The sequence below is a fragment of the Rhamphochromis longiceps genome, linkage group LG7 (assembly GCF_057381845.1).
Source record: "Rhamphochromis longiceps isolate RC_006_pf linkage group LG7, R_longiceps_female_GT1.1, whole genome shotgun sequence".
Classification (NCBI taxonomy): Eukaryota; Metazoa; Chordata; class Actinopteri; order Cichliformes; family Cichlidae; genus Rhamphochromis; species Rhamphochromis longiceps.
The window spans coordinates 3,145,070-3,172,256 of record NC_140563.1 but is presented as its reverse complement, the minus strand read 5'-3'; the positions used below and the strand labels follow the sequence as shown (position 1 = coordinate 3,172,256).

Sequence of the window (27,187 nt, the reverse complement as noted above, 5' to 3'; positions counted from 1 at the left end):
TCTTCATCACTGTGCACAGCCTTACACTCACACTGGTTATCTAAAGGGAAGCAAACACTAATGCAGTCCAGTCTGTCATAGACAGATCTGTGCTGAGTCCTGACGGAGCACCGGAGGCCCATCCCTCCACATTAACACCGACAGCAGCCTCATTACTATCACGTGGCTGTTGATTTGGGCTCTCTGTGAATCTGCTACATGTGCATTCAATTAGCACTGGAGTCCAAATGGGAGCACTAAGAAAGGCTGGGTTGAGAGCAGTGTGAGAACACTGGCCTGTTGTCATAGTATCTAATCAATTAGTCAGCGCTGCATCCTTGAATGCTGCCATTCATTAATGCAGTGATTCTTTATATATTTAAATTGTTGACTGCAGCATGTTTACTACATATAAGGCCCCGCCCTCTGCAGCTTTGTCATATTTGTTCGCATTTGATTGATCGCAAGACTTCTTGAAAATAGCCACTAACCGCTATGCCCAGAGAAGACGGGCTCTGTGAGCACGGCTGCATTAAAGGAGCTTCTTCATATTTAAACAGACATAGCCGTGAGATCTGAGACGAGGCGCAGCTGGTTCTAATACTGAAGATATAAGATGCTAGGGGTACTAAAGATGTCTTCTCCTTTCTGCTCTGTTGGCATTCTCAAAGGCCCTTCCTGCTATTAAGCTCCCCTGCCATAAACATCACTGAACAGAGGTCTCTGCAGTGATGCTCCGTGATTCATGCTCAACCTTCGGGGCTGCTGAGTCTCGTAAAATGCCTTCGTGTAAAAAGGGAAGTATGATGGCAAAACGCTAGATAGATGAGCAAATGCACTCATGTGTTGCTTTTCTGCATACATGAACTCTTCCACAGGATTTTTCCATCTTGCTGTGGTTGTTCCATCCATCTGATGTGGGCTGGAATGAAAAGCTCCATGCTTCATCATACTCCCAACCCGAGCGAGAATGCCTAAATAGCCCAATAATGGCTGAAGGGGTCGTATACGCAAACTGAGGAAGAGTAGGTTCTCTGCTGCTTCGCAGTGTGAAAGATGCACCCTGAACACGAGAGAAGGAACAAGTCAAACTAATTTATTACCGTGTGCCCAAGAAGGTCAGAGCACGACAAAAGCCCCCTGTTGTGAGGAAGAGTGCTGTGAAGTGGCCCCCTCCAAGCAGGGCCTGTGTGACTACCACGGCATTAGACATGGGTCAGCGTTGGGGGAAAATGCAGTTGGAATAGTCTGAGGATAACAATTTTAGTCTTGTTGGGCTGTGACATTTATTTTAAAACACTCAGTGGAACTAAACTTAATGGAAACATTTCCAGATTTTGTCTTAATTTGGTAAAAAGCCCAAAAAGACGCCGCGCGATTGAATGTTTCAGATTAGCACTGACACTTTAAACATGTTAACATGCTAAAGCGAGCAGTTCCTTACAGAACAGTCGACACAAAAGAGAAGAGTTAGTGCTTGAGAAAGAGAGGGATGTGTGTGAGAGAGGGGAGTACAGGGGTGACCCAGCAGCTCTTTGCTGTCTCTCTCAGCCCTGCACATGCTGACAGATTTATTAGATGCAATAATCAGAGTTTATATCACTCAGCTCTGCACGGGCAGCTCCTCATAATTGTCTCTTGCACCTGGAATAAACCATAAACATCACACAACTTTACACTTGGCCCGAAAATGTGACATTTAGATGATTTACTCAGAATTCTGTGGCTTTGGACAGTGATTGAGGGTCCGTGTTGTCTTTTGAAGATCGCCAACATCATTCTTTAAAACGGAAAGACAATATTTTATCCTTGTGATGCATTTTTTCCCTGAACCGAAGCTATTCGGGGAAAATTTTACTTCTGTTTTTAAATGCACAGGTTAGTAAGCACACCCTTGGGATGCAGTACTAGATTGGCCGGATTCTTATTTTGTCAGTTCTGTTTTGGCCAAATAGAAGTGTGATTCACTGGTTGGTTCGATGGTTTGCTGAGCTGATCAGTATTCAGCTCACACCCTGCTGTGGCCATCCTGTACCCCACTGAAAGGCTGATCAGGGATGCTAGGCAGCAGGCAGGGGTATTCAGTGAGCTCTCTGCAAGCTCACTGGACGAGCCTGGCCCACTTCAGACTCAGTGTCCCAGTGTTTGCTTGTCTACTGTGCCATGAAATGGAGTAAGGGTCCATGACTGTGCCAGTGAAGCAATGCAAATACACTGCTCGGGGGGAAGACCTGGGGAGGCTTAGGAGTGCTGCTGGGTGATTTGGACACAGTGTTACTTGCTACACTCTGAAGACCACTTAGATCCTTTTGAATGAGTTTGTCTTTATTTTTTTATTGTGTGTGCATATTAAACATAGTTTTTAAACTTTAAGCGCAGATTAGAGCAAACTATCCACAGTACTGGAGTGCATGTCCATTAGAAGAAAGTAAGAATATAGATCAAAGGAAACGGGCAATATAAACTTGGGTGCACCACCAGTAATTAAACTCTTCAACATACATAGGAGACTGTAGAGCTAGGCTCAAATTATATCCACGTAATTGGCAGGAACCACGATTTCCCTCATCTCTAGCCGCCACTTTGCCTACAAAGCCACCGGCTCATCCACCCTTACCCTCATCAATTAAAGTGACTGAACGGGATCCACAGTAAGGAGTGACAGTGCTCTTAATTTTCTTTTAATATTTATTGAACTTGTTTCCAATTTTCAATTCTTATCAATTACATTAAAATGAAGAAGACTGAAATATCCGTAATGTTCACTCGGGCCGTTTTAAGAAATGGTGTTATAAACATGCTAATCACATGTGTCAAGTGGAAGAAAGAAGCTATTCATTCATGACAATGGGGATTTTATGGTGGGCCCCAGCAGTGTGTTGGCTTCAGCAGATACCCCACAATGGCACTGGCTCTGTTTGTCTTCTTGAACTGTCGTCTCTTTTTCATGCATAATCTATGAAATCAGTCACTGGCTCTTTTAAACTGCAGTGATAATGAAATTTGGTTTAAGATGCAGAATGTGTGGGGATGTAAAAGCAAGCCAAATCAAATAACTTGTTTTTGCTCAGCTGAAATTACACTTACACGTTCTTGTTAATATTGTTTATAGATTTATTGTAGATCCCTGTTGTTGATGCTTGATTTAGCAACGATTTTACGCCAGATGCCCCTCCAGATGCAACCGTCCCCATTTATCTGGGGTCGTAACCAGCTCTATTTATTTCTTTATTTATCCTTCTAGTCAATTAAAAAGTAGAAAACGCACTCATGCATATACGAAGTGTAACCTAGTGGGAGAATGACCGGGTAGCGTGCTCATGAGAAGGAAAACTGGAAAGAACGCTTGGGGAACAGAGAGTGGGCTACCACTGCGTCTGAGTGGGGAGACCGAAAATACCAGTGAGCTTCGTTTAGATATCGAATCTCCACGATGACATAAAATTGGCAGATCTTCGCCAAACTCTCTTCTTTTTACATGCTGAAATCTTAATAAGTATTTTATTCTGAAAGGGTAACTTTGTCTCCAGTGTACCGGCGTCCAGGCTGAGAGTTCTTTAGTCTGATCTTCATCACCTGATTGAATTAGAATCCGATGAGAACGCCTGACTCGTACAAAGATTCCTCTTACTAGTAAAATTCAAGTGTTCCACTTTGTAAAATTGGTTATTGAAATGCTTCCTATTTGCTTCTTGAGTGCTGCTGAATATTTTTTCTTCATAGGCATACGAGGCACTTGGTACTTTACAAAAACCTTTACTCTTGTGTAATTTATTTCTGGTCACATGCCCAGCCTGGATGCATTCTGTGGGGAGAATGGTTTGCCTATTTTTATGTCATTTTCCTTCAGGCTTTGGAGGATTTAAAAAAGGAGGGGGTGGTTAGTTTGGTCATACAGCTGTGTTTCCCTTATGGCTTCATCTCAAATTCATTGAGTACTTGTCATCAGGATTTTCCCTTTACATGTCCTTGGATTTCAATCTCCTTTTTAATATCCAGGCTTGTCTCCTATGTGCTGCTTAGTCTCAACCATAAAGAGCCAATCAATCTTGAATGTTCGATGGCCTTACGTGGAATCCTGCAGTCATTAGATGTGGATATTTTTCTCCACCCTGCTCCTTCTGCATTCTTATTATACATGAAATTGTTCCAGTAGCTCTTCTCTCTTGATCTGCCTAAGAGAGTAAGGAGATGGGGAGATTTCTCATGGATGTGCTGCTTTTATTCTGGGTTTATAATTGCATTGTGTGGTCATAGCAGACCTCTTCCAAGGCCGGTAGTCCACTCATCTTTAATATGTAATTTGTAACCAAACCCATGATAATAATCTTTGCTTCCAAAACACAGCATCAAAATGGGATTTTTCCCTGGCTCGTGACCCCTCGACCATATCTCACAAAATTCAGCCTTGTAGGTTCTCGCAAACAGGTAGACACAAAGAAAAGTAGGGATTTTTTTTCTTTCTTTCCAAGTCAACCATGAACAAAGAGTCTTTGACAAACCAGAAGGACTGACTGATGTATACGAGAATCGGTCCGTGCCCCGGCAGCTTTCAGAAGTGGTGTGAGAATGGAAATGATAATTTTTGTAAAGCGACGAGGAGGAGTTAGTCAGGCATGTGATATAAACAGACTCCATGCTGTCTTTATTTTCTCAGTTCAGCGGGGTCACACACACATTCTTGTTTTGGTGACCTTACACTTTTCTAAAAATATTGAGTTTAGGAAATGTTTTTAACATCTCTCAGGTTTCTAGTTTCACCACAATTATTCCAATTGGTCGCAGCATGCGTAGTAGAACACACACTCCAGGCTCACGAGCCTTAACAGCCTTTTTCTTCTTGTTAAATATTTCATGCTGTGTAAGTAAACACGCCGTTTCGTAAATAATCAAAAACTTTGCTCATATAAAAAAACAAATCTCAACAGGGATAAAAGCGCAGTTTCTGACACGACCCTGTTTCAGTCCACATTCTGACAAGAAAACAAATGTGACCGATTAAAGCACGTGAATGAGATCCAGACAACTTGTGGAGGAACTGAGGATGGTAGCCAGAAGCAGATGATTGAGAAAGAGTAATGGGAGGTAGAAAAGTTTTTCTGAGGCTTCTCTTGTTAGTGGCCACATGATCCGTCTGTTCCTTCGGGAGTCGGAGTACAGGCTGGCGGTTGGAGGAGGAATGTGCTCTCGCCTGGAAAAGGCTCGCAGTGCACAGAGAGGTCCTTCCTGCTGCCAGCTCTACCGAGGAATGGGCCCAGCCAACAACAGAAACTGAACCTTCCTCTCCAGCTGGCCTCTTAGCTGGTGCAGCAATGGGATTTTGCTTGTTGCAAAGTGGATTGTGATGTCACACCTCCTCTTTCTCTGTATTCCTCGATTCCCTGCTTGTTGAGTGTGTTAGGTGCTCACTTGCCTCTGTGACATATAAGAAAGAGACAATCTCAGAAGTGAGCCCTGGCACGGTGGCTCAGTGGGTCTTTGCCTGCCTCACATCGGCTTCTGTCTGTGCTTTGCTGCCAGAAAAATCTGGTGTGGTTTTGAGGCGATATATATTCTATCTGGCCTCTTTGGCTCCACCGCACTATGCAATGGAAAAAGAGTACACTCTATCCAGAATGGCTTTGAGATGTAATTGAACCATAATGCCTCTTATGTGAGGATTTTGCAGAGGAATGAAGATCTCGCTTGACAAATGGGCCAGAGAAAACGAACTGGCGTATCTGAGGGGTGAAGTGTAGAGTTGGGCTACTGACTCGTGAGCCTGCTTCTTCAGTGTGACTGGAGAAGATTGGGAAAAAATCCAGTCATTTGTCTGCTGACATTCAAGGCATTTCTATTATATCCCTGTTGATTATTTCCATGCCCTTTCCAACATCCTGCAGCCTGTAGTTTCCTTAGATCCATCATAGGTGGAGCTATTTCTGCTCACCAGTTTCACAGAGACTGGGTGATGGATCATTTTGTGATTTGATGAATGCTGAAGTGCACCTCACCAAACTTCTCATGAGCTTTCTGCTATTGAGAGCTGGGCTTGTGCCAAGGTGTTCTGCTTAAAGTCTCAGAGTGGCCGAGGAAGCAGTTCATTACCTTTGAGACAACTGGGTTTTTATACATAATTTCTTCTCAAATTTGTGTTTATTTTAATCATATATTTAAAAAAACTGCTCGTCATGAGGTGTTGAACACTCCGTCTCACCTTCTCCCATCTGTCTCCAGACTAATCGTGTGTTAACCGTGAGGAGAGATTACAATGGGGTGCACTTGGCTTGTTATCACCTGTCATGCACCACCTATCACATTTGCAATTACACCGCTACGCTTTTTTTGATGTCTTTGTTTGATTTGAAGAGTCGATAAATCATCAGCAGATAAAAAGCAGCAGAGGTTTGACGAGCTGTCGGACACTTTGTAGTGTGACAGAAGAGATAGGAAATCAGTTTACATCTATGTAAGGACTCCCGTAGGGAGAAATGTGCCTTCCTTTGCCCCTTACTTGACCCCTGTCGGCCGTGCCCACAACCACTGACACACAGCTTGTGGCTAATGTAGCAGCATTAGGATAGGTCATGTAGCTTCAACCCTGTCAGGGGATGTCTAACTGGTCTTTTATTTGGTGGCCACGGCTGCCAGCAGAGGCCAAAATTACACATTAAATGTTTTAATTTGTACTTACTCATGGACACTTACCTCGATTTTTCTAAAAATCTGTTCCTTCGGTCTCTGCAGCAGAAATCAAACTGGTGTCGTCTCAGTCTACCGTATTTCTTAACTTCAGAAAATTACACACCGGATGTCTGTATTTGTGGGTTTGGGTGTGGTTCTCTTGCTTAAATCCCAAAGTGGTGGTGGCAAAGATGCCCAGTACTTAAAGTTCGCCGTTTGATTTTCTGTGTGAATGCCACATGACCACACGTTCAGGCATTGCCTGTAGAAACCCACAGCAGCAAATAATGTCTTCAGTTGTCACACGTTTGTTGAATGTCAGAGACCAGTAGTCTTTGTAGTACTCAACGCAACATTCAGATCAAATACTGATTGATCTGTCCGTGTAGATAACTATTTTCTTGTTTTGTTGCAATCAGAAGTTCTTGTCTGACCATTTTTTCTCTCTCTCTTTACAGCCGTGCAATTAAGACCAATCAGGACCTGCTTCCAGAGACGCCCTGGACAAACATCTTCTACGATGATTTCTGGGGCACCTTACTCACACACAGCGGCAGCCATAAGTCTTACCGACCCCTGTGTACCCTCTCCTTCCGCCTTAATCATGCTGTGGGTGGGCTGGAGCCTTGGGGTTACCACCTGGTTAATGTGGTCCTCCATGGGGCTGTGACAGGCCTGTTTACCTCACTCGCTCGCCTGCTGCTCGGAGGAGGACTGTGGAGCCTACTGGCTGGCTTGCTCTTCGCCTCTCACCCAATTCACACCGAGGCAGTGGCAGGTGTAGTCGGCCGAGCCGATGAAGGTGCCGCCCTTTTCTTCTTGCTGTCCCTGCTGTGTTACATACGTCACTGTAGGCTGCGGGGGTGTGCTGGGTCCTGGCGGCTCGTGGCCTGGTTCCTTGGTAGCTTGGGTTGCGCCGCCTGCAGCATGCTCTGGAAGGAGCTCGGAGTAACCGTTCTGGCTGTATCAGCGCTGTATGACGTCTGCGTTTTCCACAGGCTCAAACTGCGACAGATCATTGTGCTCCTTTACAAGGTAAACTGTTTGTTCTGTTGGAGTTTTTTGGCCATTCATGTTTGCAAAACAAGGTAAGCCTTTTAAAAGTGAAGTCCATGTTTAATCTGAACTGGGCTGCCCCCTTCCATATCGTCTCTTTGTGCAGCGATTCAGAAGGATCACTCAGTGCTCCTCTTATGTTTAAATTGCAAATTACTAATCCTCTCACAAGTGGGCTGTTTTTATGCAATGGACATTGGAGGTTTTCTCCATTTTTCTGTGTGTGTGTGTGTGTGTGTGTTTGTGTATTCAGATGGCGTGCAGCGATAAAAAGAGATGGAAATGAAAATATTTTTCAGGAGAAACAGCTAAGATAACAAAAAGCGATGGTCATTTTATATTTTCTTGTCGCCTTTGAAGCATCCAGCCATTAAGAAGCCCTTTTCCCCCAACAGCTCCTGTCAGAAGTATTTACTATTTGCTGTCTACTTCCTGTGACATCCCTGAATCCCTACCCATCATCACAAATTCAATGAGACATGTGCACAGATGTGACAAAAGTGTTCCAGAGGAGCCAATGAAAGGGGATCTTTCTTTTGGAAATGCTGTGTGGTAAGGAGGGACTGTGGTCAGCAAGGCCGTATGTAAAACATAAGACAGACAGATGAAACGATAAAAAGCAACGAAGAAAATGAGAAGCCTCTCCTTTTTAGTGTGCAGCATAGTCTAAAAATGATGGTTGCGGGACTCTAGCTTCATGTCCAAGCTGTCCTCTCATGATTTAAGCCTTATCAGACTCCCGGTGTTGTCTGGAATATTGCCCATCCATTGCGGCAGGCGGACAGACCTGCTAATGGCTTGTCAGGCATGGCTAGACCAGAAAGGAAACGGGGCCAAAAGGGCTGCAGGAGATGATGCCTCAAAGCTGACAGTTTTTCTACTTTTGATTGAAAGTCCAAAAACCCTGCTGATCCAATTGTCTTTGCAGGAAAACAAAATCCACTGGAACATAGTTACAGTTCTGGCACAGTGCAGGCCCTATAGATGTCTTTCATGGTTTGCCATCATGGCAGCTAAATTGGCAAACATCACCGGGGTCAGATATGCTCTGCTGCTGCGCTGCTCATCCAGCGTAGCTTCTGTAGCTCGGTGTGTTGCCAAAGTGCTTTACATAAAAATGTTTTAAGCTTTTTACAGATATTAAAATAGAATAAGAGTCATGTATTTCTTTGAAGTAAACAAGGTTGCAAAATTAAAAAGAGAAGTGTTAAGATTTGTCTGCAGCATGTTTCTTTGTTTTTGCAGGAAATGACAAATAAAGGCCGTCCGTCCCATTGCTGTTACTTTGTCTTATTGGTGCTGAGCCAGTCAGAGACGTGTAAAATCGAAATACAAGGTTTTTTATCAGCTCTATAAAAGAGGACACGCCTGTGTAATGCTGCTACAATGGGTGTGGTGTGGTGTGTCAGCTTTTCTCAGTACTAAAGTGTTTATTTCTACTGTAGCTGTCATAACAGAATACAAGTCACATCTGTCATTTGCTTCAAAGATTGTCTTGCAGTTGTTTTTCAAGAATTGCAAAGCCACTTAAAAGTATGCAATTTATTAACAGTAAACTTTGCCCGAGTATCCTCGTGGTGTTTGCATCAATCAGATCACCTTTCTTTAAAGCAGTGTCACGGGTGCTCAGTCACTCAAAGTCAAAACAGCTTAAAACTGGTATGAAAAAATAACAGATCTTTGCAAGACAAAGAGAAGTCAGGTCGCAGTGGGTTATTGTGCATTGAGGAGACAAATAAGGAGCTGTGGGCTGTCAGGCACACGGGGAAAACAAAGTTTTTTTGAGGCAAGACTGTAAAAAAAAGCATATTTTTTGGAAGTGAGTTTGCTTGATTTTCCTAACTTTAGCTGACAACCATCATTATCGTAGCATATCATTTAGTCACACCACAGACAACATAAAAGCAAGAACAGCCAGAGACCTGTCATCATCACTTCAATCATGTTAACTCGAGACGTTTCCTTCTTATATGAACGTCTGTGATGAAATGCTGCAGTACTGTATTCTCGTGAGTACGTATGTATGCGAGTCTCGTGACCCAATCGCTTACCCAAATGGCAAACAGTTCATTACTGCACCGTGTACATTTGTCTCTCTCTCCGTGGAGCGAGGCAGTCACTTTGAGTAATGGTACGCGAGGGGGACTTATTCCTCAGGGCGAGTTGAGCCTTCAGCCGCCCATATGAAATTTAAATTGTATACAGCGTTGCAAATGACGATCGCAGTGAAAATAAATACAGTTTGCGCTTTAAATTGCGGGTTGAGATTTATCAGGTGCTGAAAATCTGGCTGCTAAGTACCCACAGTGGCACATTAATATTCTGTGATAAGAGGGAAACTAGGCATAAAATGCAAGAGAGAGGATCTGTCAGCCTGTCCTGGCTTTTTCCACGTTTGATTTCAAGGAACTATTCTTCATTCAGGTTAAAGAGGCGGGCTCGGTGAATGACTGACACGCCGTAATGGGCACTATATATTTTATCGCCAAGCTCCACTCAGCTGGAGTCATTTGACATTTAGTGTTGCTTATCTGATTGTGGCGCACAGTCAATTACATTAGAGTTTTATATCTGCTGCAAATCTCCCTTTGTGTCGTTGCGGCTTCTGTGTGCAGTTTAAAGAGTGCAGGCAGTCGAAACTCGGCGTCACTGTAATTCCATGTAGGTTCATAACTCATCTCATCGAGACTTTGACTGCAGACTCTCTGCATACAAATCAGAGGCAGGAGCTAATGCATGGGTATTATCTTGACTGATTTTTTTTTTCTCGTAATGTGTTGAAATTTGCATAACAGATCTGGGTGCATGAGAATTATGTGCATATGATGCAATATGTAAAACTAGAGCTACTAGTGTCTTTTTCTCTGAGCCTCATAATATACTTCCTTTCTGATCGTGCATGTTCACAGATCGTCTCCTCCTGTACTTTTGTCCCCCAAATAAAACAGTTCTTTCTCCCAGGCTTTTTGTATAGAAGCTGTTCCAGTGACTTTAGTTTGGAACTAAAATGAAATTCAGGACATATTAACTGCTGTAAAACTCTGGATGTGGAAAAAGGGGGTATGCATATTTGTAATTCAACTAGAAAAATTTGCATTTCCTGCGAAAATGCTGTGTGGATGCCGTAACGCTGAAGCTGTCAGCTGAAAATAGCTGAAAAAGATGAAAAGTTGCAAAAAATTGTATGGCGGTGAAGAACTGAAAATTCTGCTGAAAACAAGTGAAGAAGCAGAAATTTTTGCTGAAAAGTGGTGAAAAGCCAAAAATTCTACTGAAAGGGGTAAAGACGGAGAAATTTTTTCTGAAAAGTGATGAAAAGTTTTGCCGTGAGCAGGATTCAAACCTGGCCCTCCTGGTCTCAAGGAAGCTACTCATCTCACTGAGCCAAACTCATTCTCACAAAGAAGAGGTGCTGAAATGAGCAGAAGCTGCTGAGAATTGTGCTGATAAGAGGTGAAAAGGCTGAAAATTTTGCAGAAGAGGTGAATGAGCAGAATTTCTGCAGAAAAGTTTTTTTTCTGAAAACAGCAGAAAAAACTGAAAATTTTGCTGAAAAGAGTTAAAAAAGTTTAACTGTTAACTGAATGAAATGCTGCCATAAGCGGGATTTGAACCCGGGCCTCCCAGTCTGAGGACGGCTGTTCATCTCACTGAGCTAAAACCTAGGTCAACCCAACAAGGAAAATCAGTGACCCCACTGATAATGTGGAAGAAATGGGCAAAAAATATTGCAAAAAAAATTCAACATCTCAAAAAGTATAGAAGTTATGAGCACCAAAAGTCATAGCAAGAAAGAGCAGAATTTTTTAAGATTTGAACGCCGAAAAACGTACGGAAGCAACTTGAAGATCAAGAATAAAGAGAAACAGGAACTCAATAGTGTGGATGCCCTTTGAGGCATCCACACAATTACTATTGGTTACCCACTTTCATACAAGAAAATAGGCTATTGCTGCTAAAGCTGGAAGTTGCAAGGGTTGATAAGCATATTTTTGCAATGTGCATAAAAAAAATCTGTAAAGAGAGAAAACCTAATGTTTAAATTCAATTATTGTTCATGAATTTGATTTATTTGCATTGTGAACATTGAATGTTTCACACATGTTGCATTTGGAATGAAATCAAAGTGTAGGACTCTTTCTGCTTATATTGCTCGCTGCTCTGAAAGAAAGACAATGAAAGAGATTAGAGGGAAACAATAGGTGCAGACGGTAATAAAAAAACAACAACAACAGGTGTTGCATGAGCGTTGATGCCAGATTCATGGTATCTGCAGGCGTACCCCTCGTCCCATCGCCCTCACCTCCAGAATGTAACATTGGATAAGCGGTTGTGAAAATGTCGAACTTACAGTTTGACATGTTTCTTTGAAGAATCTCGCCTTCCCCCACTTACTTTTCCTCCGTGCAGTCATTAGCCTGTGTGCGATTACTGTTGACTGTACCAACACTTACTGTGTTAATATCTGTCACTACTGCCTTGTGCCTACCTTGGCTGCTAATTAGTTCTTTCTAAGACGTGTGATGTCTCCTAATACTAGAAAAAAAAAAGAAAAACCGTCATTAAATTGTTTACTCATGTTGACCTTTACAGTGTTGATACACACCAGTTGCTTTGTGCCTGATTAAAGCTTTTATGGCCATGTGTTGCTATGTGTCCTGCTACTCCAAAGGCAATGAGTTTATAGCATTCAAATGTAGCATAGTTGGCAGTGGCGCATGTTTGGTGTAACCACAGTTTATGTGGAAAAACGTACTTTTTATGAGACTATTTCCTGCACAGTGTTAGCTAATAGGCTCATTTTCAATAAGAGATACTGAAACGCAATTAAGTGTCCTAATTTAGCTGAGGAAGGAATGCTTTTTAATGTGATCTGACGAATTTATTCCATAGAATAATGCAATAAAGTGTTTGTTCTTGGGACCTGGTGCTCTTTCTTTGTTAGCTCACCAATAAAATACATGTTTAGACAATTGAAGACAGTGAAACTGGCCTGTTTGCAAGTTCTAACAGTGGAGAAAAACAGGACCTGTTAGGACATATACTTCTCCTTCATGAAATGCCTTTCTTTTTATTTAAGGGCCCATTTTTCTTCTCTTTGAATCATGGCCATATTAAACATGTCCTTATTTAACCAAAAACACAGTCTTGATGTTTTTTCACCTTCCTGAAAGTATGCTGTATGAGCATTTTATGCGCCTGAGTTCTTAAGGCCCCGACACCACTGATACGACTGTGTCAAGAGCAATCCTTTGAAGCTACGGTGTCGGAATCTGATGCTTTAAGAGTGTAAAATGGATAAAGAGGAATTGTCTTGGTGATGTCATGTCAATATTGCACAAGCCATAGCAACTCCCAAGTGCACAAGAGTTCAGCTACATCTTTAAAAGAAACATGAGACAGTCCTCTGCAGTCACTTTCAATATCTGACAACGAGACCACTGGAAAGTCATTTCTAAATCTAGGATGAGACCCAGCTGGCCCTTAGCGATTGTCAAAATCACAAGCATCATTTTTTCCTCACCTCTTTGTTTTCTGTTCACGCTTGTATGGTAAGTGCACAAGCATAAGGCGTGTGTGCATGGATGGAACATGTCTGAAGGGTGAAAGTTTTCTTGGACTGAGTGCTCAGGTGTTGTGCAGGTGGTGGGTTCAGCGAGACTTGACCTCATGAGACTGGAGGCGCATGTGGGAGATGTGAGGTCCGTGCACACATACAGCATGTACACGTGTAGTGCGTGTCTACATGCCAGTTTGTGTATGAAACTTATAGAGCCTGTATACAAATGTGACATCCATACATACCCTTGCTGTGCATTAGAAACACAGCCCACCCCACACATTTTAACTGAGGCTCCACAGATGCTCCTCCATGCTCTAATGGCTCCTGTCACAGTGTGATAGATGGAGCCTGGTGGGCTCAGCTAGTGCCCCCTGCCCTCACCCACCTGCTTCTCACGTGGGGAAATACATCCCCACTTCTGGTCTTGATTGGGAGACGGTTAATCGGAAGCATAGATAATGTAAACACATTCATAGAAAACCAGGATTAGTGCTTAGGCTGCATAATTTATGATGTTAGTTGGACATTTGGGGGAAATAGTATTTAATTAAAGACATGAACTGCTTTTATAAGATTGTTGTTGTTATTATACACCTGCAATTATATTAGCTTAGCTCAGCATAAGGACTAAAATAAAGAAATGGTTAGCTTAAATGTTAACCAGGAGAGAGTAATACATTGGGAAAAACATCATTTGATCTCAAACAGTAAGAAAATTAAAAACAAACAAAATGTTACCAGCTGAGCTTTAGAAGGGCTAACTGTGTTAGCTTTGACTTGAACCTTGACATCTTATTCCAAGTTAACCACTTGCTGAAATTTCATTTTGGTTTTGTTAACATTCTCATAGATGTTCTCATCCAACTCAGTGATGCCAACACATTTAATCAAAAGTCAGAATTCTTATTTTAAAAAAAAATGCTGGAAGTGTTTGCTGATACCTTGTCTAACGCCAAAAAACAGCTCACATGCTAGCAGTGCAATATGAGATAAATTCCACACACGTACTACTGAGGCGGGCTTTCAGCCCTTGAATATCTTTCACTTCAGGCTAAAACAGTGCAAGTGCTACCACAGTGATGGAACCTGACTTTGGCTGGCTTTGGCTCAGCGTACCGATCATTAAACATAAGTGAACCTGACAGGCTCGTTGCCAGCGACAGCCAATATCGTGGCCCTGACTATGCTGACAAAAACAAAAAAGCAAAAGATTCATGCTGGTATAAAAACAGATGTGAAACAGTGCATGGGGCTTGAAATATTTCACACTGTCCCTTTCCTCGCTTCTTGCTGAAAACCATTTGTTCTTTTTGTAGCCGGCACGTCTCCGAATCGATAGCGGTTGTTATGTAAGACCTCGGCTCTAAAAAGGAACGTCCCACAGCACCAGTGTCCTACTCTATCCTTCAGTCTTGATGGAGATGTGTATGGATTTACTGTTCCTTCTGTTTCCCCAAAATCATTAAGCTTTCACAAGGAATAATTTATTCAGCCAGACGTATTACAGGGAGTCGCAGTGATGTAATTAACTTCAGTGTATTTGTTTGTTTGTTTTTAATGTTTAGTCAGCATTTAAAGTGAGCTGGCTCCTTCTTTAGATACAGTACAGTAAGGCTGACTGAGACTTTAAAGTTTTGCAAACTATAGTTTCAGTACTGCTTGTTTCAGTTTTTATCCGTGGCTCCTATTTAAGGATCCTTTTATGGTCTCAGCAAATCAACTGGCATATAAAATGAGTCAGTCAGAATTACATTTCATCTAGACTTCCAGCTAACGTGCCGATATAAATGGACTAGCGCAGCCCTGTCATCTCATGTATATTCTTGTTTTTGCCTCTCTTTGAAACGCTTGACTCAGTGTCGTTTAATTTAATTAGGGAAATTGAAAATGGTCACCAAAAATTACACCCCTCAGTTTTACATATAATATAGTTGTTTACAAAAGCGCTTTGTTTTCAGAGGTTTTGTGAGGTATGGTTATGCAAAACAATCAAATCACAGTCAAAATATAAAATGTGGAATGGCTCAGAGTGATGTGGCAGGTTTACAGTACTCCTGGGAAATTTTCTCAAGTGAGTTGTTTGTATTCTTAGTACAGTAAATACAGCTTTTAGGAAGTCTAATCAAAACAAGTGTAATCAGATATCCAGGAAACTTTAAACTGCTGCCATAAATAAAATCATTCACATGCATAACCTGGGCAGCTTGCCACTGTACACAAACTGAAGCAGGAGAAACAAATGACATGAGGTCCAAATTTAGGATTATCAGCGTGGGCGTTCCAAGTAAGATGGACAAGAACTGATGAGAAACTGTGCATCTGCAAAAGAGGAAGAGGGCTGGAATGTGTTAGAAGTGTTAAAGAAGAGCGATGGTAATGGATGCAACAGCCAAGGGACAAAGACAAAGACCCCGGGTCTACTGAAGATAATTTAGGATGTAGAGTCTGTGTGAGATACTTCTGCTGGATGGCCTGTCGCTACCCATGAGACTTCAATCACTGGATGCTATTTAGGAATACACCAAGCTGGTGATGTTGAACTCATCAAATCAGTCAGTCATGAAGGATCCCTCTGGGCATTTTCAAACCATGCAAATCATGTTTTCTTTTAGGGTTTGGGGGTTTTCCTCATCCTCAAAGTCATGTTGCATTAAAAGTCACACACCTGCATATAAGACCAAATTAATAGTGTTTTATCTGCACTAACGTTATAAGATAAAACTATAGGTGAAATTCATCCATAAAGATGACATTTTGGAGTCTGAAGAACTGATTGTTTCAGCTTTTCACTCCCAAACTACTCCAGTAAACTTTTCTCTCTTTTTTGATCTAATTATGTCCGTTTAGAGCTGCTGTTCTCCTCTCAGATTATATGCTCAGCTAGTATTGAAACAAAGAGTTTCATGTGGAGCCAGGAAATTTTCTTCCAGTGTGCTGAACTTGTGATTAAGCACATGCAGCTTGTTGGGCATGCTAACGCAGCCAAGTGTTGCTCTTCAGCTGTTTGCCCCTCATTTCTGGCTGTTCTCTCTAATAATCTCCCGTTCCTTCTTGTTTAGCTGCTGAGTTGCAGGTTTTTTTTGTCCTTAAACATTCAGTCCTCCGTTTGGTGTGGATGGAATCTGGCCCACACCCAGTTCTAGTTTCTCTGTAATGACACACTGGATTGATTGTTGCAGTGGTAAAGCCAAGCCACATTGAACAATCCATCAGTTGTAAACATGGGTTCAGATTGTGAGACGAAGCCTCTTCAACGATGTGATTTGTATTGAGGCTTCAATGGATTAAAGATACCTTTAGAACGTGTTAACTTAGCTGTAAAATATGTAATATCTTAAATCCTTTTATTGCAAAAGAGATGTCAGACCTGCCTGGTTTCTGTGCCAGCACATCTGTGAATTTTTCTGTCACTCCCCGACTCATTGGTAATCTCACCAGATGACGCATTCTGTGAATTGTGTGAAACAATGAGCTGAATCACTCAGTTAAGGTCTGGTGACTGTACTCATCACAACCCCAGTCTTTCCCTTTGAACGGTGTCCTGCTCTCCTGCTTCTTAAAAAAGTCGTTACTTGTGAGTGTCATAGTTAATCTGCCCTTCACTGAATATGTCTTTCACTGTGATAGAGTTCACTATCGTAGTGAACGCAACATAAACGGTGATTTTTGGAGCCGTCTTTGTGTACTCAGGCCAATGAGGTGTGTGTCTGTTGTGCACTCTTTGATGTCTGTAGATTATTGTTGGTGCCGACATGTTTGAAATGGGTCGATTTTCTTTTTTTGTGCTTGTTTGTTCGTTGCTTTTTGTCTTTTCTCAAAGAGCATTTTGAAGTGTTTCTGTGGCCGACTGAGAGCAGGAGTCTCACTCCAAGATTTTCCTTTTTCTAATGTGTAGAAATGTTTGTACTCAATGAAACAAATAAGTGCACACACAAAATTACTGTTGTGTTCAAGAAATGTGCACATGAGCATATTTACTGTGGTATGTCAGTGAATAAAAATTATTCTAAATCAACGCAAACAGTTTCACCTTTGGGTAGAGTGCAGACAGTGCTGAGAGAAGAATGAACCCTGCACTGCTAAAAAGAAGGAGAAGGTCTGACTGTAACACCTGAAACAGTGCCTGAGGAGGAAAATGGGCAAAGCACACCCTCCCATAGTGTCTCCACGGCAGTGAGGATAGTTTAAATTAAATAATACATTTACATTTAATAAATTAAAAAAAATTCTAACATATTGAATTTCCCCTAAGACTCACTGTAAAAACACGACATTAAAAAAGGCTAAAAAACACTGGAAAACTATGACAAAGCATTTGTAGTAGTAGTAATATAAACAGAGCTCCATAGTGCAGTGGTTTACACATTTGCCTAACAAGCTAAAAATGCCCAGTTCAATGTCAATCACTGATGTGTGCTCATACATACATTTATACATATTTTATAAATATATACATATTTCTGTACATTGTTATCTGTATATGCAAATTTCAGTTGCTTATGTATATAGCACCACTTTGTTCCTTCATTTTATATTTGATGTACCCCTTGCTATAAGAGCTGTATAACACCCACATTTCTCATCTATGGGATAATAAAGGTTTATTCTATTCTATTCTATTCTATTCTAAACAGACGTAGTTTTGTGCCCTTCCCATTTAAGAAAACGGCGTGCACTTTTGTTTAAAATGATGATATGTGAGTGTAGCAGTGCAATATGAGGGTTTCAGTCAGGAGCAAGGTGCTCATTCAGACATAAAGCTGATTCAAATACTGTCAGATTAATGGAAATGTGTGAAAGGAGCGAGACTCACAAACAGCCGTCAAAACCAACTGATGATTCAGCTCAGATTCATTTTTAATTGCTTTTTATTTTGTGTCAACTCTTCATCATTATTACACAACAAGTCATCTTTTTGTTTTTTTACTTTACTCGGCTTCTCTCATGCTTATTACTGGCCAGTATTCACAGTAACAAATGACATGCTGTCACTATTTCTGTGGGCAACTGTAACAGGACACACCAGACAGAGTGGTTCAGAAAGTGGTTGACAGAAGGAAGAATGCAATTTCTACAACCAGCATGTGACATTCCTCCGACAGTCTATCTGCTTAGATTTGGACCCTGCTCTGGCTTTGAGTCATTCATTCATGCACCGTAGGAGCTTACTGCCGCTCTAAACCCAACAACACAATGGCTCTGATCTCCCAAATGCATAGTAATGAGAGAGAATCCAAGCATGTACAGAATAAATCTAGTCTGGACACAACTGGCAACATTTTTACTTTTTTTTCATTTATCTTTAAAGTTTCGAACTTGTACTGTAAGCAGCGCGGGGCACACACACGTCTCCCTCCAGCAACAAAAAAATTCCCCCCCTTCAAGCTTGAATCAGCATCTTGTCGCAGCGAATCTGCAGTAGCGGTCACATAGTCTGGTTGGCCCTTGCAGTACAAATAAATATGGGAAACGAAAGCCCAGAAATCGGGAACAGTCGGTTTATTTTTCAAACCATTTCTTTGGTTTCACTCAATAAATATTGTCTGTGAAACGTTAAGGCTTTGAGTCCACTTTGGTTTTCCATTGTCATTATGTTCTTATTGTTTGGGCAGTCTGACCATTTTGCCTTTTCCAGTGTGTATACAGAGTATAGAAGGTGATTTTAGAGTCGTTTCATTCTTTGTTTCTCAGATGTGACCCAGCAAATAAACTGGGAAAAACTTCACAAACTTCACAAATGCAAAATGGCAGAAGTTAGTGAATGAAATGAAATTTTGTTTCTTCATTCAGCAAGTTTGTCATCCTCCTCGTGGATACAAACAGTACCTTCCTCCCTTTACGTGTAGATTTCATCCTCTCAGCTGCTCCCTCTGATTGTACAGAATAAGGTTCACCTTCTCTGTGCCATTACAAATCTATAGATGTCTGATTGCAGTTGATGACAGAATAAATGGGAGAGAGTGACTCTGTCTGACCTCTGATTGCAGCATGAAAGCATGACATGTTTTAGCCTTTTACAGTAAGGGCCTTTAAAGCGGCTCAGTTAGAAACAGAGTGAGCGAGGCTGGAATGTTCACTTAATGGTTTTGAGAGAAATGGATCCCATGTTGCTGCAGTGATTATGGTTAATAAAGGCTGACCGAGAGAGCGTGAACTGGCATATTTTGTCATGTATTAGTTGGAAATATTCTTGCTCACATTTGCTTGCTTTCATCATATAAATTCCAGGTTTTTCCACAGCAGGTGATACCACAGAACTTACAAATGAAAATGTTATTTTCACATTTAACATGTCAGTGTCTTTGATCAGTAGTGTGGTGGGATTCCCCTCCTGTAGGCCTCCTTCCCACTTTGTCTTACCTCCTTCTTCATTACAAACATATCTCTCTCACTGCAATGTACTCCACGTGTTTTGAATAATACTAATCATCATCTTAGTACTGACCAGTATTACAGTGATTATCAGGCAGCCATAAAACAGAGTCTCCGTTTTACAGGTAAATTGATGCATGGAGTATTTCTTCTTCAGTCACCTTTCTCACTCACTATGTGTTAATAGACGTCGCAGCAGATGGCCCCGCCCCTCCCTGAGCCTGGTTCTGCTGGAGGTTTCTTCCTGTTAAAAGGGAGTTTTTCCTTCCCACTGTTGTTCATGTGCTTGTGCTTGTTCATAGGGGGTCATATGATTGTTGGGTTTTTCTCTGTATGTATTATTGTAGGGTCTACCTTACAATATAAAGCACCTTGAGGCGACTGTTGTTGTGATTTGACGCTGCATAAATAGAATAGAATTGCATTGAAATTACTGTTCATGCTACACAGTTGCACTTGTCTTTCTCAGATCAAGTCCGCAGCTTGATCCAACTAACTTGTTATATCTTACAATACATTTCAATGTACATTGCCCCTAAGTAATTTAACAGTCACCAAAAATTTGTAGTTGTGGAGGAGTTTGAAAATGAGCCACGGATGTAACTTTAAACGTAAAAGCCAAAGAGCATAAAAAACAAACATTTATTATATTTCTTTACTATAGAATAAAATAAAAGGGTTAAATAAATAATAAAATAAAACAGTTGGTGCACATGTGAGAGAAAATTGCGAGCCGCTAATTGAGCTTTATCATCAGCCATCTGTTGGTGATCCATAACACACTGTTAGGAAATGGACAGGCTCGTATCTTGTCTTACTTGCTAACTATCATGTTTTACACCCAAAGTCTGTCTAACAAAGGGAGAGCACAGCAGCTGCAGCAGCAGAGAGATAGATGGTAAATTTGTGGTCCATCAACCACAAGCTTGATTAGTTGATCCAGCAGTTAAAGATCAAAGGCACGAGCACAGGATGTATCCATCAAGCCTGCAGAAAGGTTTATGCAGACTTTTTAGGGACTCGTACTAAATTCGAGCTTTCTGGGAGTGTGTGTGTGCACATGCGTGTGACAGAGGTAATACTCACTGATTGGTACCCTGAGCTCATTTTTTCTTTCATTATAAGTCTATCAATGTGAGGCAGGATCTTGATGAAAGGCCTTCTGCAGACAATTGATCTCAGTAATGATGAAGAGGTGGGGATAGGTCAGACATGCCACTTCTTTCACTGGATTTTCAGTTAGGTGCTCGCTGAAGTGAAAGCCAGTCACAGCGCTGCATTTTGATGGGCTACCTATATGTGTTGTGTGATTGATTTTTTTTTCTTTTATTCTCTTGCGCGATAGAATAATGCCCATTTACCAAATGCAAAAAAAGGCTTGTGTGTACCTTGAGAAAAGAGCGTTTTTCTCCAAACAAATTAATTAAATTTCTCCCTGAGGTCTTTCCACTTTTTTGCCACAAACCTTCATTCACAAAACTAAATGGATGTTTAAAAGAAAAAACCTGATTGAGTTTTCTTCTCAGTCAAATGAACCTAATCAAAGTGGAGACATGGAAAAAGGCAAGCACAAACAGGGATTCTGTAATTGGCCTGTTTTGCATTTTATCTCCAAGGATATTTTATTCACACGCATGCCTTATAAAGCCTAAATTGTTTCAGTTCTCAGCTGATTGCTGCTAAAACACAAAAGAGAAGAAAAAAACACTGCCCCATGCCTCCTACAGGGTTGTGCTCAACCACCTATTTCAGACTAAACTGGATTATTGACAAAAGACACAAAGCGGGAACGCCTTGGTTTTCCTGCATAATAGAGCCGTAGCGCCCTGGGAGCCGTTGCCTGGTAGTAATTGAACTTATGCCTTTGAACAGTAGATGTTTTTAACTGGAGGCATAGTATAGAGGATGCACATGTTTGTTTATTCCAGAGATTATAGCGACGGGGTTCATGTCCCAGAATATATACCTTTTCACATTTTTTTCTTTTGCCACTTATATATTTTTTTAAAGGTCAGTGCATTTGGTGAAGTATGCCAGGAGGAGTAATGGAGTTACAAATGTGTACTGAAGCAAAATCAAAGGGCTGTTTTATGTTTTGGGTGCTGCCCGAAGACTTCGATATGCATAGAAAAAGTTGAACCTCAGTGCAGCACAAGAATTTGCATGAAACACCGCCTCAGTCTGCAGCACTGGCATATGGACGTGGTTAAGGAGGAGGTGTCTGAGTGTTAGCTGCTCTCTGGGAAGAGTCGAGGCATATCTGTTTGTCACATTTCCAGGTACGAATGATTAGAATTTAGGGCTGTCACAGGTGAATATGGACTGAACTGAAACATAGTTGCCACTTCATTGTCCAGTAGACAGCGATCTGCATCACGCCAAGAACAAAAATTATTTGCAGAAAAGTACACTGTAAAAAAAATCGTGATATAAAAGTATTTTACAGTTTTGTACTGTTCTTCTAGAATATCATTAAATTCACATAAATAGACTGATTCTATATTTCAAATGTAAATTAACGTTAAATCACTCTAAATGTAATAAAGTATAATTTTCTTGTTTTGTAAATGTATCTGTCTGTACATGAGCATATTTAGATAAAATACATTCACAAATGCATCATAATTTCACAAATATTTGTCCGTTATTTGAAAGATTGAACTGTTAAATGTAATTCTATGGAAAAATATATAAAATGATTCGTATAAACTTTTTTTTACATCAAATAATAATTATTATTATTGTTATTTAGGGCGATTGTGGCTCAAGAGTTGGGAGTTCGTCTTGTAATCAGAAGGTTGCCGGTTCGAGCCCCGGCTCGGACACTCTCGGTCGTTGTGTCCTCGGGCAAGACACTTCACCTACCGCCTACTGGTGATGACCAGAGGGGAATTATAAAGTAGAATTGTAAAGCGCTTTGAGGGTCTCATAAAGCGCTATATGAATGCAATCCATTGTTATTTAAACCAACTGTGTATTTCTGTACATTTACGTATTATTATTCATATTGCTGCATTCATTGACCTTGTTTATAGGTAATTTCATTGTTTAATCACATTAAATTGTTCCTAATTTAATGTTTAAAAGCACTTGAAAAAGGCAAAATCCCATGCAAAATTAGGGCAACAAACTGTATTGTCATTACTGAAAATAACCGTATTTTCATGGGAAAGTTATTTTCTGTTATTTTCTGGTATTATTTTGGCGCCCCAGCTGCCGGAATATTACCGTTTTTATAGGATTTTTTTTTTTTTACAGCATAATTCATTAACAGCACTGAAACCACCTCAGAGGACATTCGATTGTTGTACGAATCGGGCGCCGTGACCGAGGACTCTCAGATTTGAACGATCTGTCAAAAACAGACGGAGCTTTTCTTCCTGTTTCTCCTGCAGTGCTTTAAGTTTGCAGCTTGGTAGCGTCTTGTTAAGATTTGCTTAAACCAGAGTCATCTAAAGAGTCTGTCAAAGATCCTCATAAATCCCAGCTGGATCTCCCTGAAGCAGTCATTGAGATGTATTAACACTGCTCAGCAAGCCTCTCTGTTAAAGTCTGCTCAAAGTACAGCCGCTGGGCCTCAAAGACCATTTCAGTCCACTTCATTTCTTTGCAGGGTTCCTGCTCACCTGCTTAGATTCAAAACTGGACACAGCTTCTGTGATTTTAGAGATGATTAAAAGTGCCGGGGAAAAGAAGAGTTCATACGAAGTTCAGATGACAGCTTTTAAATCTGGGCTGTGGGGCAATCATTGACTGCTATATGTATAAGTGCATCTGATTTTCAGTGCTACCCAAAGCCAAAAAGCATGTAATTCATTCACATGTGCAGTGTGCAGCTCGCTAAGAACTTATCATGAGACAGACAGGTTATTCTGACTGGTATCGACATGTTCATTTTTGGGACTTCTTGCAGAGGTAATGATACCATGTATCATGTCTTTGCAGCAAATATGAACTAATGGCACAATGACTGACAAAGTAAAAGCCTTTGGTTCTGTGCAAAGGTGATACATCTCATGCTGACTCTAAAGCTCCCCAGTTAACACTTCTCACTTGTTTGATTTGTTTAAAATAAAATTTAAAAAGCTGTTTTATTTTTTAGGTTTAATTTAGGCCAATCAGCTGCTAGCTGTAGCTTCATATTTGCATATTTGAGGATCTGTCTCATTTCATTGTTTTATGTTTTATTTTGACCAGTTCTGTGCTTCGTCCAGCAGCGAGCAGATCATAGATAGTTTCTTTTTTTCTTTACTAGACCTTCTAACCTTTATTTTGACCTTACCACAGACAGGTGGTTAGGTCAAAATAATTGTCATTGCTTTTTATGAATTTGTCTAGCCTTTCAACATAAAATCTAAACTAGATTGATTTTTGTTTCACTTGAGTGGTTCATCTATTAGGATCCTGCACAGCGACTTATTGTTTCATTTCCCTAATTTGATGTCATTTAATAGCATCTAATGAAAATTTGTCTTCATCCTACCGTCTGCCCTGGATTTCCACAGGGAGCTGACCATAACGCTTTCAACAGTTGCTCAGATTAATGAGAAACTGTGGTCTGGATCTGACCTTTTGTTGCCAAGCGCCTAAACGACTTATCCAACAGTGGCATATCCTGGCACATCCCCACAAAATACTGAATCGCTGGGGGTTGATGTCAGGCCTCCGGTGAAGGGTTTGACAGAGCTGACCTTATGTGAGATCTTTTTTTTCATTCTTGTGATATTTCCCCAAACTGTTTTGAATAATATATCCAATATTCAGCTGCGAGTGTGTGTTGTTGTTGTTGCATAAGGTGAAAGAAGCCATTTGGGAGTTGATTTATTTAACTCTTCACTGTATCACACCAGTGGGAGTTGTTACAAAGTACTTCTGTTGGTTTGCTTTTTATGTACGAGTCTTTTATATTCACCCTCTCCATCTCGATGCGCTGAATGTGATATTTTTCGTCTGTAGATCATTTCCATGGTGTCGCCTGCTGTGTTTTAAGCCTAATTTCCTGCTGCCTTTGTGTGGCAGCGACAGCTCTTTGTATTTGCAGTGATCATTAGCAGACAACAGCTGTCCCCAGAGGTTACTGAAGCCTTTCTTCACAGATACAATCTGAAATGACAACGGACAGGCGAGAAAATCAATAGTACAACCCCTAAGCAGTGGTGGCATGATGTCTATGATCACAGATGAGACATCATCATCCCCTTTGGCATGTGGAGATGGAGAAAGATCACATTCACTGTGGGTTCAGGATTGCCTTGGGTTTCAGCTTAAATAATTGGATTACAGCATCAATGATGCCCTGGTGATTTATATGCAGGTGGCTGAGACTCTTTGGGTGAGCTATCAGCCAATAGATCATATTTTGATGATCTATATTATGTGCGTTTGGGGCGTGAAATAATATTTTCAGTTTTTCATTCATTTTATTTCGAGGCCGTGTACAGGTTTCTGCTGTAGGACACAAACATGTTTTTTTAAGTTAGACTTTCCAACATTAGCACATTAAAAAAGGTCGGTTGGTCCTAACTTTGGAACAGGCTCGTGGAGAAACAGAGCCAGTAATTCTTCAACGCTGTGCCAGCAAATGATTAAACAACCAAACACGCTATAAATATTGCATCGGCATTTCCACACAACATTTGGGAAAGTGTTTAATATTAAGCCTGTAACACGATGAATGGAGTTTATGTAGTTGTGTTTATTTTGTTATGTCTGCAGAGGCCATAAATAGAACATTAGGATGCAAGGTCACCTTTATTTTGAAAAATTCCCAAACTGACACAGTGTTAATGTTCTGGCTTTAATAAAACTTTATGTGGTGTTCCTCCTCTTGGAAGGCATGAAGTTCAAAGAAGGGAAAAAGGTGTCACAAAACGTAATTGCTTTTATTTCACAGCTTTCTGTGCAAGCACACACTGGGCACAACTGAAGATTTTGATGAAACACATTTCAAAGCTGCTCCGTTTAGTCAACGCTTTAGGAATGGTTATTGAATCATTCACTTTCCGATGACTCGCTGCGTCTGTAGTCGAAGCAGCGATTCTGTTCTTCCACTCGTTGGTCTGGGTCAAAGTGAAAGTAAAGGTCCGAGAGTCGCAAATGTACAGTCACTGAGAAAACAGTTGCAGTGTGAGCCTTTAATGTTTGCAGTATATTTTGTAACATTTCCTACTTTCCTTTCCTGCAGATTGACGGTATAATCTCTGCTTTTGGTTTTCTTTGTCTTTCAGAGAAAGAACGCCCACCTGCTGCTGAACGTGTTTCTGCTGGCAGCGTGGGGATTCTTCCTATTGGCCTGTCGCTTCTACTGGATGGGTAACAAACCTCCAAACTTCTCCAACTCTGACAACCCAGCAGCTGACTCGCCCTCGCTCATCACCAGGACCCTGACCTTCTTCTACCTTCCTGCTGTTAACTTCTGGCTCCTCCTCTGCCCAGACACACTAAGTTTCGATTGGTCGATGGATGCCGTGCCTCTGATCAGGAGCCTTGCTGACTGGAGGAACTTTCATACAGTTGTCTTCTATTCTGGTCTGTTGTTGCTAGCTTGGTTCGGCTTGTGGACACATCATGCACCGAGGGGAAAGGACACTAATGGCAAAGTGCACCATTACACCAATGGCAGAAATGGGAGCAGTAATGGGCACAGTTACAGTTATAATGATTATGAGCACGTGAACAATTCCAATACGGATGCTCACATAAATAATACGCAAAATGGGACCAAAAAGCACTATGAGAGCAGGACTCTGCTACCTACCACTGAAAATGTTGTGGTGTTCTCACTGGGCCTCTTGGCTATCCCTTTCCTACCTGCCACAAACTTGTTTTTCTATGTGGGATTTGTGATAGCCGAGCGAGTACTGTACATCCCGAGTATGGGCTTTTGCCTGCTGGTTGCAGTGGGGATCAGGTCCCTCTACATCCGACTACGCCGCAGATCATCCAGAACAATGTTGGTGTACTCCAGCGCAGCCCTGGTTCTATTTTTTGGTGTCAAAACAGTTTTGAGGAACCAGGACTGGCAAAATGAAGAAATGCTCTACAAGTCAGGGATTTATGTCAATCCTGCTAAAGGTAAGATGTGTGCCTTTATTCGTATATGTGTAAACATGTAAAATCACACACACTTTATATGCAACCATTATATTTATTTGTCTGAATAATTCAAAGCAAATATTTAGGTGAGGTTTGATTATGTGCACCGTCCATTAGTTTGCTATCATCCTGAATAACTCAAATAACACATTTTAACTCTCAATATTCTTACGAGTCTAGTATTATTCTAAGGAATACAACAGAGCTGTACTTTTTGATCTGACACTTTTCTTATTCTCGGCATGCAATCTGTTTAATTGGAAAGGCACCATCTGTGACTGGCACCTTTAGTAAAAGATCAAATATTCTAAAGCTTCATATTAAAGGTCATCAAACAATGATTCTTATCCAAACCGAAGCTCTTGGAGCTGCTGAACGGAGAAGCAGGACAGGGCCCCACAAAGCAGCAGAAGGGCATGTTGTGTTAGCTAATTTCCCTTTCAGATTCTGCAGCGGCGC

At 41.1% G+C, this 27,187-nt stretch overlaps 1 protein-coding gene across 1 annotated transcript in view; it reads left to right on the top strand.

Annotated features, from left to right (window-relative positions):
• Positions 1-27,187, top strand: part of tmtc2b (transmembrane O-mannosyltransferase targeting cadherins 2b) — an 83,371-nt gene that overhangs the window by 31,039 nt on the left and 25,145 nt on the right. The window contains exons 2-3 of the mRNA XM_085411620.1: positions 7,101-7,677; positions 25,861-26,707. Coding sequence (XP_085267746.1) covers positions 7,101-7,677; positions 25,861-26,707 — 1,424 coding nt within the window. The remainder of the gene's footprint in view (positions 1-7,100; positions 7,678-25,860; positions 26,708-27,187) is intronic.